Genomic DNA, 16,759 nt, shown 5'->3' on the forward strand with positions numbered 1-16,759 from the left:
CTGTGAGTTTTTCCTATAGACTGTTATCCAAAATATACAAAGAACTCCTAAAACTCAACAGTAAGAATGCGCACACACACACACACACACACACACACACACACATTAAAAATTGGGCCAAAGACCTTAACAGACATCTTGCCAAACAAGATACTCAAATGGCAAGTAGGCATACACAAAGATGCTTCACATACGTCACCAGGAAATGCACATTAAAACGGTAGTGAGATACTACCACATACCTATTAGAATGGCCAAAATCCAGAACACTGACAATACCAAATGCTAGCCAGGATGAGTAAAAACAGGAACTCTCATTGGTTGGTAGTGGGAATGCAAAATGGCAGAGGAACTTTGGAAGACAGTTTAATGGTTTCTTGCAAAACTAAACATATTCTTACCAGATAGTCCAGCAATCATCCTCCTTGGTATTTAATCAAAGGAGCTGAAAACTTATGTCCACACAACAATGGATGTTTATAACAATTTTATTCATAATTGCCAAACCTTGGAAGCAATCAAGATGACCTTCAGCAGGTAAATAGATAAATTGTGGCACATCCAAACAATGGAATATTATTTAGTGCTAACAAAAAATGAGCTGTCAAGCCATGAAAAGTCATGGAGGAAACTTAAATGCATTTTACTAAGTAAAAGAAGCCAATCTGAAAAGGCTACATACTGTATGCCTCCAACTCTATGACATTTTGGAAAAGGCAAAGCTGTGGAGACAGTAAAAAGATCAGTGGTTGCCAGGGGTTAGGAGGAGGAAGGGATGAAAAGGCAGAGCACAGAGAATTTTTAAAGCAGTGAAAGTACTCTGTATGATAATACAACCATGGACATGTGTCATTATGCATTTGCCAAAACCCACAGAATGCAAAATAACAAGAATGAATCCTAAAGTAAACTATGGGCTCTGTGTAATAGTGCTATGTCAAGGTAGGATCACTGATTGTTACAAATGTACCACTCTGGTGGGGGATGTTAATAATGGGGGAGACAATGCATGCGTGGCAGCAGGGAGCATATGGGAAATCTGTACTTATCTGTTCAATTTTCCTGTGAATCTTAAACTGCTCTAAAAATGAAGTCTATTAAAAAGCAAAATGTAAAATACAAGGCCTGATAAAAAGAGAGGGGTAAGAGGTGGGGGTATTTCTTCTCTTAGTTTCTACTCCATTGTTGTTAACTTTTCTGGCTACTTCCTTTTTTCTCTCTTTATTCTTTATATCCAAATTTCCCAAATACTCATTTATGCTGGCTGTCCCCTTTTCCTAAATTCTCATTTACTGTTTAACCCACTCCAATCTGAACTCTACCCTTACGAATCTTTTAAAAAGCTCTCACCGAGGGTAGCCTGGATGGCTCAGTCAGTTATGCATCAGACTCTTGATTTTGGTTCACGTCATGCTCTCAGGGTTATGAGATTGAGCCCCACGTCAGCTCGGAGTCTGCTTGAGATTTGCTCTCTCCCTCTCTCCCTACACCTCTCCCCTTCACATTCTCTCTCTAAATAAACAAATAAATGAAATCTTTAAAAAATGAGAAAAGCTCTCACTAAGGTCAACAATGATCAACATGTCAAAAATTAGTTTACATTTTCCAATCTTTATCTTACTTGACCTCACAGCAACTTTGTTTAACCTCCTTTAACACTGTTGTTACCTCTTGAAATAGTCTCTACTTCTTTTTTGTTTTTAAGATTTTATTTATTTAATAAATAATAAATAATTATTTATTTATTTGAGAGAGAAAGCACAAGAGCAGGGGAAGCAGGAGGAGAGGGAGAAGCAGACTACCTGCTGAGTAGGTAGCCTGATGCAGGACTCAATTCCAGGACCCTGAGATCATGACCCGAGCAGAAGGCAGATGCTTAACTGACTGAGACACCCAAGTGCCCTGAAATAGTCTCTACTTCTTGTGTACTCTTGCTTCCATAGTTCTACTCTCTTGGGCTCGCCTCTCTTCTTTCCCTCTCTCTTTTTTTTTTCTATATCCTCTGTCAGCCTATTAAATTTTGGCATTTCTTCAAGGTTAGGCTTAGGCCTTCATTTCCTCTAATTCTCTAATTTCACCCTAGACAATCTCATACTTTCCTCATAGTTTCAATTATATTATCTATGCTAATCACTATCATCTCCATTTTGAGGTTCACCCCCTTGTACTCAACAACATGCTTAACATTTCTACTGGTATATTTCAAAGGAACTTTAAAGACCACCTTTAACCTGGACTCATGACCTTCCCCTTACAAACCTGGTCTTTCTCCAGTGTTCCTCCCCCAATCACATTAGTAATTTCTTATTCATCTTTCAATCTGGACTTCCTATTGTTTTCTCAAAGAAACTCCCCTGACCTCCCAATGAGGACATTGTGTTTTTGTTTAGTGTTTTTACTCCATTTGACTGTAAGCCCCATTAGGGCAAGGATTATTCCCACTTTGCTCATTGTTTTATTCCTTTTACACAGTGTCTGGCAATAGTAGATGCTCAATAACTTTTTCATCAGTGGAATTATGAAAGAACAACACATTAGAAACTTTCACTTTGGTATTTTATGTACAATATAAAGTTCTAATCTACCAGTTCCCAAATTTTAGCAGTTCGAAATGTTTAAGTTAAAAACTTAAAATATATGCATAGCAAAGGAAACAGTCGACAAAGCCAAAAGACGACCAACAGAATGGGAGAAGATATTTGCAAATGATATATCAGATAAAGGGCTAGTATCTAAAATCTATAAAGAACTTATCAAACTCAACACCCAACGAACAAATAATCCAATCAAGAAATGGCCAGAGGACATCAACAGACATTTTTGCAAAGAAGACCTCCAGATGGCCAACAGACACATGAAAAAGTGCTCAACAATACTTGGCAACAGGGAAATACAAATCAAAACCACAGTGAGATACCATGTCACACCAGCCAGAGTGGCTAAAATCAACAAGTCAGGAAATGACAGATACTGGCCAGGATGTGGAGAAAGGAGATCCCTCCTACTGTTGGTGGGAATGCAAGCTGGTGCAGCCATTCTGGAAAACAGCATAGAGGTTCCTCAGAAAGTTAAAAATAGAACTACCTTATAACCAGCAATAGCACTATTGGGTATTTACCCCAAAGATACAAATGTAGCAATCCAAAGGTGTACTTGGACCTCAATAATTTATAGCAGCAATGTCCACAATAGCTAAACTATGGAAAAACCAGAGATGCCCACCGACAGTTGAATAGATAAAGAAGATGTGGTATATATGTATACACACACACACACACACACACACACCCAGGAATATTACTCAACCATCAAAAAAGGAAATCTTGCCATTTGTAATGATGTGGGCATTACAATAAGCAAAATAAGTCAATCAGAGAAAGACAATTATCATTTGATTTCACTCATATGTGGAATTTAAGAAACAAAACAGAGGATCATAGGGGAAGAGAGGAAAAAATAAAACAAGACGAAATCAGAGAGGGAGACAAACTGTAAGACTTAATCTTAATCATAGGAAACAAACCAAAGGTTGCTGGATTTAGTAGGGGGATGGGGTAACTGGATGATGGTCATTAAGGAGGGCACATGATGTAATGAGCACTGGATTATGTAAGACTGGTGAATCACAGACCTGTACCTCAAAATGAATAATAAATTATGTTAGTTAATTGAAAAAAAACTTAAAATATAGGTTGTATAACCATCAAAAAAGTTTCAAATATGCTAAATTGCAATACATGTCTCCAAAGGCAAAGGAAACAAAAGTGAAAAGGAAATTTTGGGACTTCATCAAGATCAAAAGCTTCTGCATAGCAAAGGAAACAGTCAACAAAATGAAGAGGCAACTCATGGAATGGGAGAAGATATTTGCAAATGACACTACAGACAAAGGGCTGATATCCAAGATCTATAAAGAACAACTCAAACTCAACACACACAAATAGATAATCATGTCAAAAAATGGGCAGAAGACATGTACAGACACTTCTCCAAAGAAGACATACAAGTGGCTAACAGACACATGAAAAAATGTTCATCATCATTAGCCATCAGGGAGATTCAAATCAAAACCACATTGAGATACCACCTGACACCAGTTAGAATGGCCAAAATTAACAACACAGTAAACAATATGTGTTGGAGAGGATGTGGAGAAAGGGGAACCCTCTGGTGGGAATGCAAGTTGGTGTAGTCACTTTGGAAACCAGTGTGGAGATTCCTTAAGAAATTAAAAATAGAGCTTCCTATGACCCTGCAATTGCACTACGGGGTATTTACACCAAAGATACTGATGTAGTGAAAAGGGCCATCTGTACCCCAATGATCATAGCAGCAATGGCCACAGTCGCCAAACTGTGTAAAGAACCAAGATGACCTTCAACGGACAAATGGATAAGGAAGATATGGACCATATATACAATGGAGTATTATGCCTCTATCAGAAAGGATGAATACCCAACTTTTGTAGCAACATGGACGGGACTGGAAGAGATTATGCTGAGTGAAATAAGTCAAGCAGAGAGAGTCAATTATCATATGGTTTCACTTACTTGTGGAGCATAAGGCATAACATGGAGGACAATGGGAGAAGGAGAGGAGAAGTGAGTTGGGGAAATCAGAGGGGGGAGACAAACCATGAGAGACTGTGGACTCTGAGAAACAAAATGAGGGTTCTGGAGGAGAGGGGGGTGGAGGGTTGGGTGAGTCCGGTGGTAGGTATTATGAAGGACACCTATTGCATGGAGCACTAGGTGTGGTACATAAACAATGAATTTTGGAACACTCAAAAAAAAATTAAATTTAATTTAAAAAATTGTTTACATACTTGAAAAGTCTTTCTTGGCACATCAAAATTCCATAATCAAAGAAAGGAAAAACAACTAAACAAACCAAAACGAAATGAAAATCGACAACAAAAACTTTTAACAAAATAACCAAATGCCAAATATATTTTAAGGAAAAGCATTCAGAACACTGAGTGTAACTTCAGATTGATAATTCAATAAATAGAATTTGAGCAATAACTTTTTTTAACCTGGATTATTACATTAGTCAATGTACCTTTTTTGCACTTCTTCCTTGGCATCATTTCTCTTGGGAGTCTTCTCCAATCTACACATACAAAAGAAAAAAAAATACAAAAACTGAAATTCCCCTTAGGGATTATCGGCACTCACTCAACATGACTATTTTAAAGGACATGACAGGGGGCACCTGGGTGGCTCAGTGGGTTAAAGCCTCTGCCTTCAGCTTGGGTCATGATCCCAGAGTCCTGGGATCAAGCCCCGCATCAGGCTCTCTGCTCGGTGGGGAGCCTGCTTCCCTTCCTCTCTCTCTGCCTGCCTCTCTGCCAACTTGTGATCTCTGTCTGTCAAATAAATAAATAAAATCTTAAAAAAAAAATCTTTAAAAAATAAATAAATAAAGGACATGACAGGAGCGCCTGAGTGGTTCATTCAGTGAATCATCTGACTTCAGCTCAGGTTGTGATGTCAGGGTTCTGGAACTGAGCCCCGAGCTGGGCTCCCTGCTCAGCGGGGAGTCTGCTTGTGCCTCTCTCTCTTGCTCCTCCCCTTGCTCATGTTCTCTCTCTCTCTTTCTCTCTCAAATAAATAAATGAAATATTTTTTAAAAAAACCACAACAACAACAACAAAAAACAAAGGATATGACAGGGTCATCTGGGTAGCTCAGTAGGTTAAGCATCTAACTCTTGGTTTCAGCTCAAGTCATGATCTGAGGGTTGTGAGATTGAATCCTGGATCAGGGCCTAAGATTCTCTCTCCCTCTCTCTCTATTCAGCCCCCTCTCAAATAAAAAAAATAAATCTTTAAAAAGAATAAATGACATCACTGTTGCTTCTGCAATGAAAATAAAATTTCCTAATATCTGACTGTACAGATTTAGCTTGGGAATCAAAATATAATAGTAATATATTTTCTCCTATGAAGAAGAAAATTTCATTAAAAAAAAAATTGGGAGGTGGGGCGCCTGGGTGGCTTAGTCGGTTAAGCATCTGCCTTCCTCTTGGGTCATGATCTCAGTCAGGGTCCTGGATCAAGTCCTGCATCGGGCTCCTAGCTCATTAGAGTTTCTGGTTCTCCCTCTCCCTTGGCCTGCAGTTCCCCTGCTTGTGTTCTCTCCCTCTCTCTCAAACTGTATCAAATAAATAAATAAATAAAATCTTAAAAATAAAACAACAACAACTTTGGGGCATCTGGCTGGCTCAATCAGTACAGCATGTGACTCTGATCTTAGGGTTGTAAGTTCGGCCCCACATAGAATGCAGAGATCATTAAAAAAATAAACAAACTTAAAAAAAAACCCAACTTTGTAATAGTGCTATAAAATTTCTATAACATTCCTTCAATAGCTACATAGTATTAAATCAATCTTAAATACAGAAATTTTCATAACAAGAAAAATAATGTAAGAAAATTTTTATGAAGTTACTCATGATATACTGTTTGATAAAAAGTTTCTAAAACAGTATGTATAGAATCCCATTAAAAAATAAACCTAACATATATTTTTATATATTTAATATTTGTGCAGGGAAACCTCTAGGTTGTGAACAAAATATGACAATAATTCTTTGTGGGTGTTAAGATTACAGCTGCTTTTCTTACATATTATTTATTATTTGACTCTGCTATATTTTGTAAGTTTTCTATAGTGACATGTATATCTTACAAAATAAGGAATTGTTTTTGCAAAAGTTAAAATATGTAATAGCAATCCCAACATGTGCAAAATTAAATAAACAATTCTAATAATTATCCAAAAACTTTATAATTAAAAATATAAATAGCTAAGGAAAAGTAATTCTCTTTAAGAAATAATTTTGCCTGGGGGCACCTGGGGGGCTCAGTCACTTGGGCCTCAGGCTCTTGATTTCAGCTCAGGTCATGATCTCAGGGTTGTAGGTGAGATTGATCCCTGTGGGGAGTCTGCTTGAGATTCTCTCTCTCTCTCTCTCCCTCTGCCTCATCCCCTACACTCTTTCTCTCAAATAAATAAGTAATCTTTAACAAAATTTTTTGCCTTGAATTAGCTATACAATTCCTCTAATTAGTCACTTTATTCCAATTTTTTAAAAAGAATTATTTATTCATTTTAGAGAGAAAGAGGACACATGAGCAGGAGGGATTCCTCACTGAGTATGGAGCCCTATGTGGGGCTATATCCCAAAACCAAGATTCAGATGCTCAACTGACTGGGCCACACAGGCGTCCCAGTTTCTTTACATTTTGAAGCACAGAACTAATTAGAAAAATGAAACAACATGAAAATAGATTAAAAAATACTGCCTGTCAAGAAAAACTCAGTGTAGTTTGCAGAAAGCATTTGTATCTCAAGCTATTTTACCTGAACTACTAAATCTGGCTTTGAATCTATTTCTGCTTTTATAAGTGAGTCATAGATGATCATGAAAAGGTATATAAAGAGAATCATTCAGGAAATGAATATTTATGTTGTGGCAGATGTGAAAGATCTGAGACAGGAGATAGGAGAGTGTTCAAGGGGAATCCAACCTTATCAATGATCTATCCTGGAAAGATCACTATAACCCATGCAAGCAATAATGCTGGTAAATGCCATTTATGCTCTTACATAAAGGCAGTTTCCACAAAACACCAAGAACAGAAGTCAAAGGGGAAGTAAGTTAAAAATGAGAAGACCTGGGTTCTAGTCATACTTAGCAAGTCACCCTGATAAATCACTCTATTTCTATGGCAACATTTCTTTATCTGCAAAATGAATGAGCTGGATGAAATCTCTCTAGCTTCTTCCATCTTGCCTGTGCTTAAGGAAAATTTGTGAACATTGAAAAACACTCTCTTAGCTATGGTTCTATTGAAAAGGTATCTTAACAAATAAAAATAGTCTCTGTGTGTTTGAAAGAAAGGAAGATCCACGAGCATGGCTTAAAAATGTCCTTTAACTAGTCTTGTTTTCTCCTCAAAAGCTGTAAAATCACTCACAAACATGGAAGTATTACTGGTACTGTAGATTAAAACTGTAATTGTAGCGAATGGAAACGGAAAGCCCAGATGGGTTTGGCACGTCCTATTTTATAAAAAAGTATCTTAAGAATTTTAAAATCGGGTGCCTGGGTGGCTCAGTGGGTTAAGCCTCTGCCTTCGGCTCAGGTCACGATCAGGGTCCTGGGACTGAGGCCCATATCAGGATCTCTGCTCAGTGGGGAGCCTGCTTCCCTTCTCTGTCTCTGCCTGCCTCTCTGCCTACTTGTGACCTCTCTCTGTGTCAAATAAATAAATAAATAAATAAGAACTTCAATATCACTTCAACTCTTCCTTGTTATAATACAAGGAAGTATCCTAGTTTTCAAAGGATATACATTACTAATTAATTACAGGAAAGGAGCCAGACTATTTTCCTATAGCGTAAATTCCTATGGTGAAAATAGAAAATTTTCCCTAAAAAAAATATGGGGTAGGGAGATAAACTTTAAACATTATTTTAATACTCTCACTTTTATAATTACCTGGTATCCATTCCTCTTTGTACACCTTCATGTATCTTTTACTATATCTTTCAATATCTAGAAAAAAGATAAAGTATTCATTAGAGAAGTCAAGAATAAGCCTGAACTTCAGCCACTCCTAAGCCATAACTAAAAACAGCAGTTTTATTTTTATGTTAAAAAATAAAACATCTTTTATTTCAGGGTCCCTGGGTGGCTCAGTTGGTTAAGTGTCTGCCTTTGGCTCAGATCATGATCCCAGGGTCCTGGGATAGAGGCCCAAGCCGCATTCCCTGTTCAGTGGGGATCCTGCTTCTCCCTCTCCCTCTGCCGTTCCCCCTGCTTGTGCTCTCTCTTTCTCTCTCTGTTAAATAAATAAATAAATAAATAAATAAATAATTTAAAGACAAAACAAAACAAACCCCAAAAAACATCTTTTATTTCACACATAGGGAATTTCCTATATTTGTACATAATGTGTTCCCTGAACACCTATTGAAAAGTTCAATAAATATTACAAGTTTGAGGGAGTGGCAAGAAGCAAATGGGTATGAATGGCTGGGGGTGAGCAGAGACCTAAACCCTAACACAGTGTTCAGAATCAGACAACCTGACTTATTTCTGAGAATATTCACAAAAGCCCAAAGCCAGGTCAGGAAGCTACTTACATATACAGGCAAGAAAGTCTTCTTGTGACATTAGCCTACAGATCCCACTCTTAAAATCTTGTTTAACTGGGATGTATTAACTACCTATGTGGAGATGGAGAGCTGTATGCTCACCTCCAGGGCTTGGTATACACATTAATACACAATTAGGCTTCTCAATGAGCTACTCTTCACAATCCAGTGAGGAGGAGAATGGGGAAAAGGATAGGAGTAGCTAAGTTTGGACCTGAGGGGGTATGAATGAGCAAGCTTCAAGTCTTCCATGCCAACTATTGACAATTCTGCAGGGACCTTATGCACTTGCCCCAAATGGGACAGGCTCTTACTTCTGCTTTGTCCACTTTGCCACAAGAAACTCCCTCAATGAGGGCCCAAACTCTTTCCTAGCAACTTAAGTTGGCAAGCAACACCACCAAGCCCTAGCCTGAAACCATGGTTCATCACAGAAAGTGGTTTAGGAGTATAGCCATGAAATAGGGAAGTTAATACAAATGATGCAAATGTAAAAAGCAAGGCCCAAATATGTACTGATTTCTCTTCCATCTTAAGAACATGATTTCACATAATACTAATAACACAGTGTTAAACAAAAATAACTAAAATAAATAGTAGATCAGGGAGACCAAGAAGCCAAGCTCTTCTAGGTTTTAATTGTTTTGACTTCAGTATTTTTTTTTTTTAAGATTTTATTTATCTGACAGAGAGAGAGGGATCACAAGTAGGCAGAGAGAGGCGGGGGAAGCAGGCTCCTTGCTAAGCAGAGAGCCCGATGAGGGGCTCGATCCCAGGACCCTGGGATCATGACCTGAGCTGAAGACAGAAGCTTTCACCCACTGAGCCACCCAGACACCCCTTGATTTCAATCTTGCTCTCAAGCTTTTTATTTGTAAAGAGAAGTCGGCACAGATGACAGATTTGCATTTTAAAATTTTCTCCACAACAGATTGCATATTTTGGAAAAATTTAACCTTTAGTAGTAAACTGTAGAAGAATAAGCAATATTGAAAACCAACTACTGAGATCCAGTTAAAAAGAAGTAAAGGATTTAAACAGACATTTCTCCTAAGAAGATATGCATGGAAAAAAACACATAAGATGTTCAAAGTCATAGTTATTTCGGAGACTCAAATCAAAACCACAATGAGACACCACTTTATATCCAGTAGAATGCCTATAAGCAAAAGGCAAGGGTATGGAAAAACTAGAACCCTCATATATTGTTGGTAATAAAAATGGTGCAAGCACTTTGGAAAACAGTTGGGCAGGTCCTCAAAATGTTAAATATAGAGTTACCATATGACTCTAGATACATACCCAACAGAAATACCTCATGTCCACTCAAAAACATGTACATAAATGTTCAAAGCAGCAATAATCATGATAGCTCCAAAGTGGAACTGACCCAAATGTCCACCAACTGGCAAATGGATAAACAAAATGTGGCACAAAAAGCGATGGAATGTTATTTAGCCATAAAAAGGAATGAAGCATGTTGTACCATCAGTGAATCCTGAAAACATCATGCTAAGTTAAAGAAGCCAGGCACAAAAGGACACATTTTATGATTCCCTTTTTGTAAAGATTTTATTTTTAAGTAATCACTATACCCAATGTTGGGCTTGAACTTCCAATGCCGAGATCAATAGTGGCATGCTCCACTGACTGAGTCATTTATATGAAATGTCCAGAACAGACAAATCACTACAGACAAAACAGATTAGTGGTTGCAAGAGAATGAGGGGTGATTCTAACAGGGATAGCGTTTCTTATGACGAAAAAGTTTCAAAAATCAGAGAGTAGTGTTGGTTGCATAATTCTGTAACTATACTAAAAGCCACTGAATTACATATTTTATTTTATTTTATTTTTTAAAGAGTTTACTTACTTGACAGAGACAGCGAGAGAGGGAACACAAGTCAGGGGAGCAGGAGAGGGTTAGCCTGCTCTGGGGCTCAATCCCAGGACCCTGGGATCATCACCTGAGCCGAAGGCAAAAGCTTAATGACTGAGCCACCCAGGTGCCCCAGGTAAATGTATAATTTCTATTAAGCTTTTGAAATTCTAAAAGTGGCTTACAGAACCATCACAACTATCACTCCTGTTTCTACCTCATTGGCCTTGAGTGGTTCAGGAGATTTATCTGGGAACCATTGATCAGACACTCTCCATATACCCTTGCAGCTGTAATCCATTAAAGTAATAATATTCATCAGTGTTTTTCTTTTATTACAAAGATAATAAATTTCATGTAAAGAAAATACCAATCATTTCTATAATTCTACCCAAGAACATTATAAACAAATTATGAAGATATCACAACAAGAAACATTTCTTTTTTTAAAGATTTTGTTTATTCATTTGACAGAGAGATCACAAGTAGGCAGAGAGGCAGGCAGAGAGAGAGGAGGAAGCAGGCCCTCTGCGGAGCAGAGAGCCCGATGCGGGACTTGATCCCAAGACCCTGGGATTATGACCTGAGCTGAAGGCAGAGGCTTTAACCCACTGAGCCACCCAGGTGCCCTAACAAGAAACATTTTTATTCTATGCCCTTGGTTCTTTGTAATCTCAATACCCTGAGCCACTAGCCACTTAATTACCAGGAAGCCTTGAAACCTCTTACCCTTATTTATTTACATGAGTCCCTAAGTCTCTCTTTCCTAAATCATGTAGGTGGTGAGTGATAGGATAAGGCTGGTAAAGGTACAGTGGTACAACACTACCCAGAATACAGCTCCCTCTGACAGTTGCATACTTCTGTTCAGTCTGGCCAATTCTTTCTCATTTGTGGTGTGCAGGGTATATAAACATTGTAAATATGTATACACACACACATACAAAAGCATATATATATACTATATATTATATTAACCCATATACATGCATATGTATGTGTATGTTTTTTCTTAAAAACTTCATTTTCAACTATAGTTTTCTAAAAACACATTACAGCAGAAAAGAAAAATAAACATGAAGATTTTGAAGGAGAATGTACTTGTATCAATTCAAAGAATTCTATGCAAGCATTTTCTCCAGAAAGAAAGAGAAACAAAGATTCCTTGTATTTTTAAATACTTTGTGCAATTATCAAAGATAAAGAGCCTCTTAATCCAGGTACAAGCCAACTACTCCCAGAAACCAGCAACAAAATAATGTTCCTAATGTCACTGTTTAAAAGACTCACGGGTAGGCTTTAATAAAATGGCATACTTGTAAGTTAGACTAGTGCTTTAATAATTATCATATTTAGTTAGGTTAATCTGTTCCATGGTCTAGAGAAAACACTAATTTTAAAAAGATTAAAGTATACACTATTATTTTTTCTAAGAATAAATGTTTATTAGTTTATTTAATCTTACTTTTTAAAATCTTTAAAATGAGAGCTTTAATTTCATTTTTTAATCAAATAGATAAAAGCATGCAACATAATCATGAAAGCAAAAAAAAATTCAGTATTTTTGAGATAAAAATGTCTTATGAAACCATTATATCAATTTTAGGCCATTATGTTTAAAAAATTAAATGAACTTGTCTAAAATGCTTCTTATAATTATAAGCACATATAATATTACTATGTAAGACTTTCTTTTTGACTCTTAGTTCTAAGTCTTTTACGCAGAGTTAAAATGGAATGCATTTTTAATACTAATGGAATGAGATGATACTGTATGAATTTCTCATTCTTTAATGATGTTGTTTTGGGAACTCAAGGATGATATTGATCTCTCTAATTTCATCATTCAAGGGCAGAAACTGAAAATCAATATAGATCTACTGTGCTAAATAACTACTCAGGAATGGGTTCTCTTCCTCTAAAACCACTTCCCACTCCCTGTCTGAGACTGTCAAGCCTTCTCCAGCTGTAATTTCTCCTCTCTGTCCTTGGTATAACCAATGAATACATGCTTGATGCTTCCTATTATGTCTGATATAGAAATAATAAGCCAAAATATAGTCAAGGCTTTTAAAAGTTTTAACCAAAATATTAAATTATCAGACTGATATAAAGAATAATAATCATTGCATTATATACATATATGAGCAAAAAAACCACTTTAAATCTAATAGCAGGCAACTACTCACAATAAATAATGTTATAGACACACAATGAAATACCACGTAGTCATTAAAATTTCCAAGAATACTAAGGATAGGGGCGCCTGGGTGGCTCAGTGGGTTAAAGCCTCTGCCTTTGGCTTAGGTCATGATTTCAGGGTCCTGGGATCGAGCCCCGCATCGGGCTCTCTGCTCATCGGAGAGCCTGCTTCCTCCTCTCTCTCTCTCTGCCTGCCTCTCTGCCTACTTATGATCTCTGTCTGTCAAATAAATACATAAAATCTTTAAAAAAGAAAAAAGAATACTAAGGATATGTGAAAAGGCTAATAACTTGCTATTGGGTAGAAAAGGAAGATACAAAGACCATGAATCCAATTTTATAAAAAGAATACCCATATAAAAGAAAAAAATCCAGAATATACAATATAATATTAATAGATCCCTAGACATATGCATTATAGGTAACTTTCATTTTTTAATATTTTTGTTTCTCAAAATTTTCACCAAACGCATAAAATCTCTCTTGAAAGGTAATTTTAAAAATAAAATATCAGGGGCGCCTGGGTGGCTCAGTGGGTTAAGCCGCTGCCTTCGGCTCGGGTCATGATCTCGGAGTCCTGGGATGGAGCCCCGCATCGGGCTCTCTGCTCAGCAGGGAGCCTGCTTCCTCCTCTCTCTCTGCCTGCCTCTCTGCCTGCTTGTGATCTCTCTGTCAAATAAATAAATAAAATCTTAAAAAAATAATAATAATAAAATATCAAAAGTTTAAAATACATTTTTTGTTAAATCAACATTAAGTATGCTTTTCCAAGGTAGTGGATAATTTCTGATTGAACTAAATCCATCAACCTAATTAAATGCATTAATTGACCTTTGTATCTTATATAGAAACATTATTTCATCTGTATCCATTCAGCCACATAATCAAAGATTCTACTACCCACCTTGTTTTTCTTCAGGTGTTTCTATGTAATAAGGCATTCTTTTCATAGTTTCTCTCAACTCCTGTTTCAAGGCCAGCATATAATCTTCACCCTCTCCTGCTTTCAGTGGCACTGGTTTATAATCTGTATCCTTTTTAAGAGACAATTTTTTTAATAAATTAAGTTTTTAAATATCCCTTTTGTCTATAACCTGGAAAATGTCAGTTTTATTAAAAAACTACATCTTACAGATTTTAAGTTTTATAATCAGCTCAAAAGATATTGAACTTTTGTCATCTTTTTAACCTTTTAGCCCATTTCCTACCTTGTTCTTATTATAGAGGTAGGAAAGAAAGATGCTTAATTTTCCTTCTGACCACACCAACAGTTATTTTGTTCCATAGTCCGTTGACCTTGATTACATAGTTTAGAAGTCAAGGCACCCAAATGACAGCAACTGCTTTAGTTTCCTATTAACCTCAATTAGTAGTGGTGGTACTAGTGGGAGCAGTAGCTTAAAAAAAAAAAAAAAAGAATAAAAGTAGCAGCTGTTATTTAGCAAGTGGTTACTCTGACCAGGATGTCCTCAATATACAACATCCATGATCCCAGTTAAGTATCATCAATATTTTCCCTTTGACAGTAAATAAATTGAGAAGTGAACAATCTCTAAGCTCATATGACATGTAAATGACAAAGCAGGAATTTGAATTTACATTTTCAATTTTTTTTTTTTTTTTTTAGACAAAGAGAGAACACATGCATGTGGATATGTGGGGGTGGGAAGATACAGAGGGAGAAGGAGAGAGAATCCCAAGCAGGTTCCATACTCAGAGCAGAGCTTGACCTAGTGTTTGATCCCAAGACCCTGAGATTATAACCTGGGCTGAAATCAAGAGTCAGATGCCCAAATGACTGAGCCACCCAGGTGCCTCTCTATGCCTTCACTTTTAAAGAATTACACACATGCACATATATGGATATATGTATGTATAATCATAAAATACATATGTTTATTAAATTGTGGGGCCTCCGGGTATATAGTAAAGACATTTCTAAAAAAAAAAAAAGACATTATCAGAGCTAAGTATAGGATACATTTTCAAAATTTCACTCTGAATTTATTCATTCATTCTACAACTATTTATTGAGTGCTTACTATAAGCCAGACATAGACAAGAGACATCATGATGAACTAATCAAACTTCCTGCCCTTATGGATCTTACATTCTAGGGGAGAAAAACACAAGATGTGAGTAAACAATGAGGAAATACACAATTTCAGATAGAGATAAGTGGCATGAAAACAAGGAAGCTGGGTAGAGGAAAGAGTGATGGACAGAGTACATGCAGGCTGGATGTAGTTGGTCTAGACACGGTAAGCACACATGACCTCTCAGGAAGTCACCTTTGGGCAGAGCTCTGGAAAAAATTAGGAAGCTATCATGGAAAGACTTGAGAACAACAGATGGCTCCAGTCAGGGAAACCAGCACAGGAAAATGTCTGAGAGAACAAGGAGGCCATGATGGCTAGGGAGAGAGAAGGTTGGTGATGAGAAAAGTTAGAGAGACACCAGCAAGGCCATATCAAACAGAGCCAGTCTGCCAGCAGTAAGGAATTTTAATTTTATTCCAAGTATAAGACAACATGTCCTAATATTCCCAGTGTTTAGAAGTATCCTCACACATGCAGAAGAGCTTGTTTTAAAAGAAATCAATGTAGGGGTGCCTGGGTGGCTCAGTAGGTTAAAGCCTCTGCTTTCAGCTCAGGTCATGATCCCAGCGTCCTGGGATGGAGCCCCGCATCGGGCTCTCTGCTCAGCAGGGAGCCTGCTTCCCACCCCCCCCCACCCCGTCTGCCTCTCTGCCTACTTGTGATCTCTCTGTCAAATAAATAAAATCTTAAAAAAAAAAAAAAAGAAATCAATGTATAAAGTGACATTATGCCTCTGCCTGGGATGTTTACTGTTGTTCCAGGCTATTTACTAAATATCAAAAAGGGAAAATACCAAGAGCAAAAAGTAGAGACTCCCTGTGTAAGACATCTAGATCCCTAGATACATTTGTTCAGGGTCCTCTACTTACATATTCTTTTGACAAGTGACTTTTCCCTTTTGAGATAGGGGAAAGATTTCTGGATTGAGAGGTGTATGGTTATTTATGATTTTTCATTTTTTTAATACTGTAACACATACATACCTGGAAATGTAAGCTCAGGTTTTAAACTAAATGCAAAGTGAAAGCATTAAATATTATGCCAATTAAGTTTACAGCATACTCATTAAATTTAAAAGCAACACTAAATGTAGTAGGAACACTTAGATGTTGAGAAACAGCAACAAAATTCAAATTGACTTTCAAAAAATAGAGAAATAAGCAAAAAAAAAAAGAGTAGGGAATAGTAGACTGAATGGTATTCTAGGGAGTAAAATCAAATTCTATAGATATAAGATGAGAAGAAAATCATTAAGTGAAAGTCTGGTAGAGTGAGGACCATTGGGGACCATTGTAAAATCTAACCTGACTTTCAAAAATATTATTTTGATGTTGGAATACATCAGAAACAGCAATAGAAGATGCAGGAATTGAAAAAAGTTCTTTCTTCGTTCACACAGGACTGAGTATATT

The 16,759-nt window shown here is 37.0% G+C and overlaps 1 protein-coding gene across 7 annotated transcripts in view; it reads right to left on the reverse strand.

Moving 5' to 3' along the window:
• Positions 1-16,759, reverse strand: part of POLR3G (RNA polymerase III subunit G) — a 70,195-nt gene that overhangs the window by 44,721 nt on the left and 8,715 nt on the right. For 3 of the 7 annotated variants that reach the window (XM_032846667.1, XM_032846689.1, XM_032846661.1), the window contains exons 2-4: positions 14,153-14,282; positions 8,509-8,565; positions 5,062-5,112 (exon numbers count right to left, since the gene is read on the reverse strand). In XM_032846667.1, coding sequence (XP_032702558.1) covers positions 5,062-5,112; positions 8,509-8,565; positions 14,153-14,282 — 238 coding nt within the window. Of the gene's footprint in view, positions 1-242; positions 325-5,061; positions 5,113-8,508; positions 8,566-14,152; positions 14,283-16,759 lie in introns of all 7 variants that reach the window. The other 4 variants (XM_032846653.1, XM_032846643.1, XM_032846680.1 and 1 more) reach the window with 2 other exon arrangements.

This window comes from Lontra canadensis, unplaced genomic scaffold, assembly GCF_010015895.1.
Source record: "Lontra canadensis isolate GAN:19392208 unplaced genomic scaffold, GSC_riverotter_1.0 scaffold4, whole genome shotgun sequence".
Lineage (NCBI taxonomy): Eukaryota > Metazoa > Chordata > Mammalia > Carnivora > Mustelidae > Lontra > Lontra canadensis.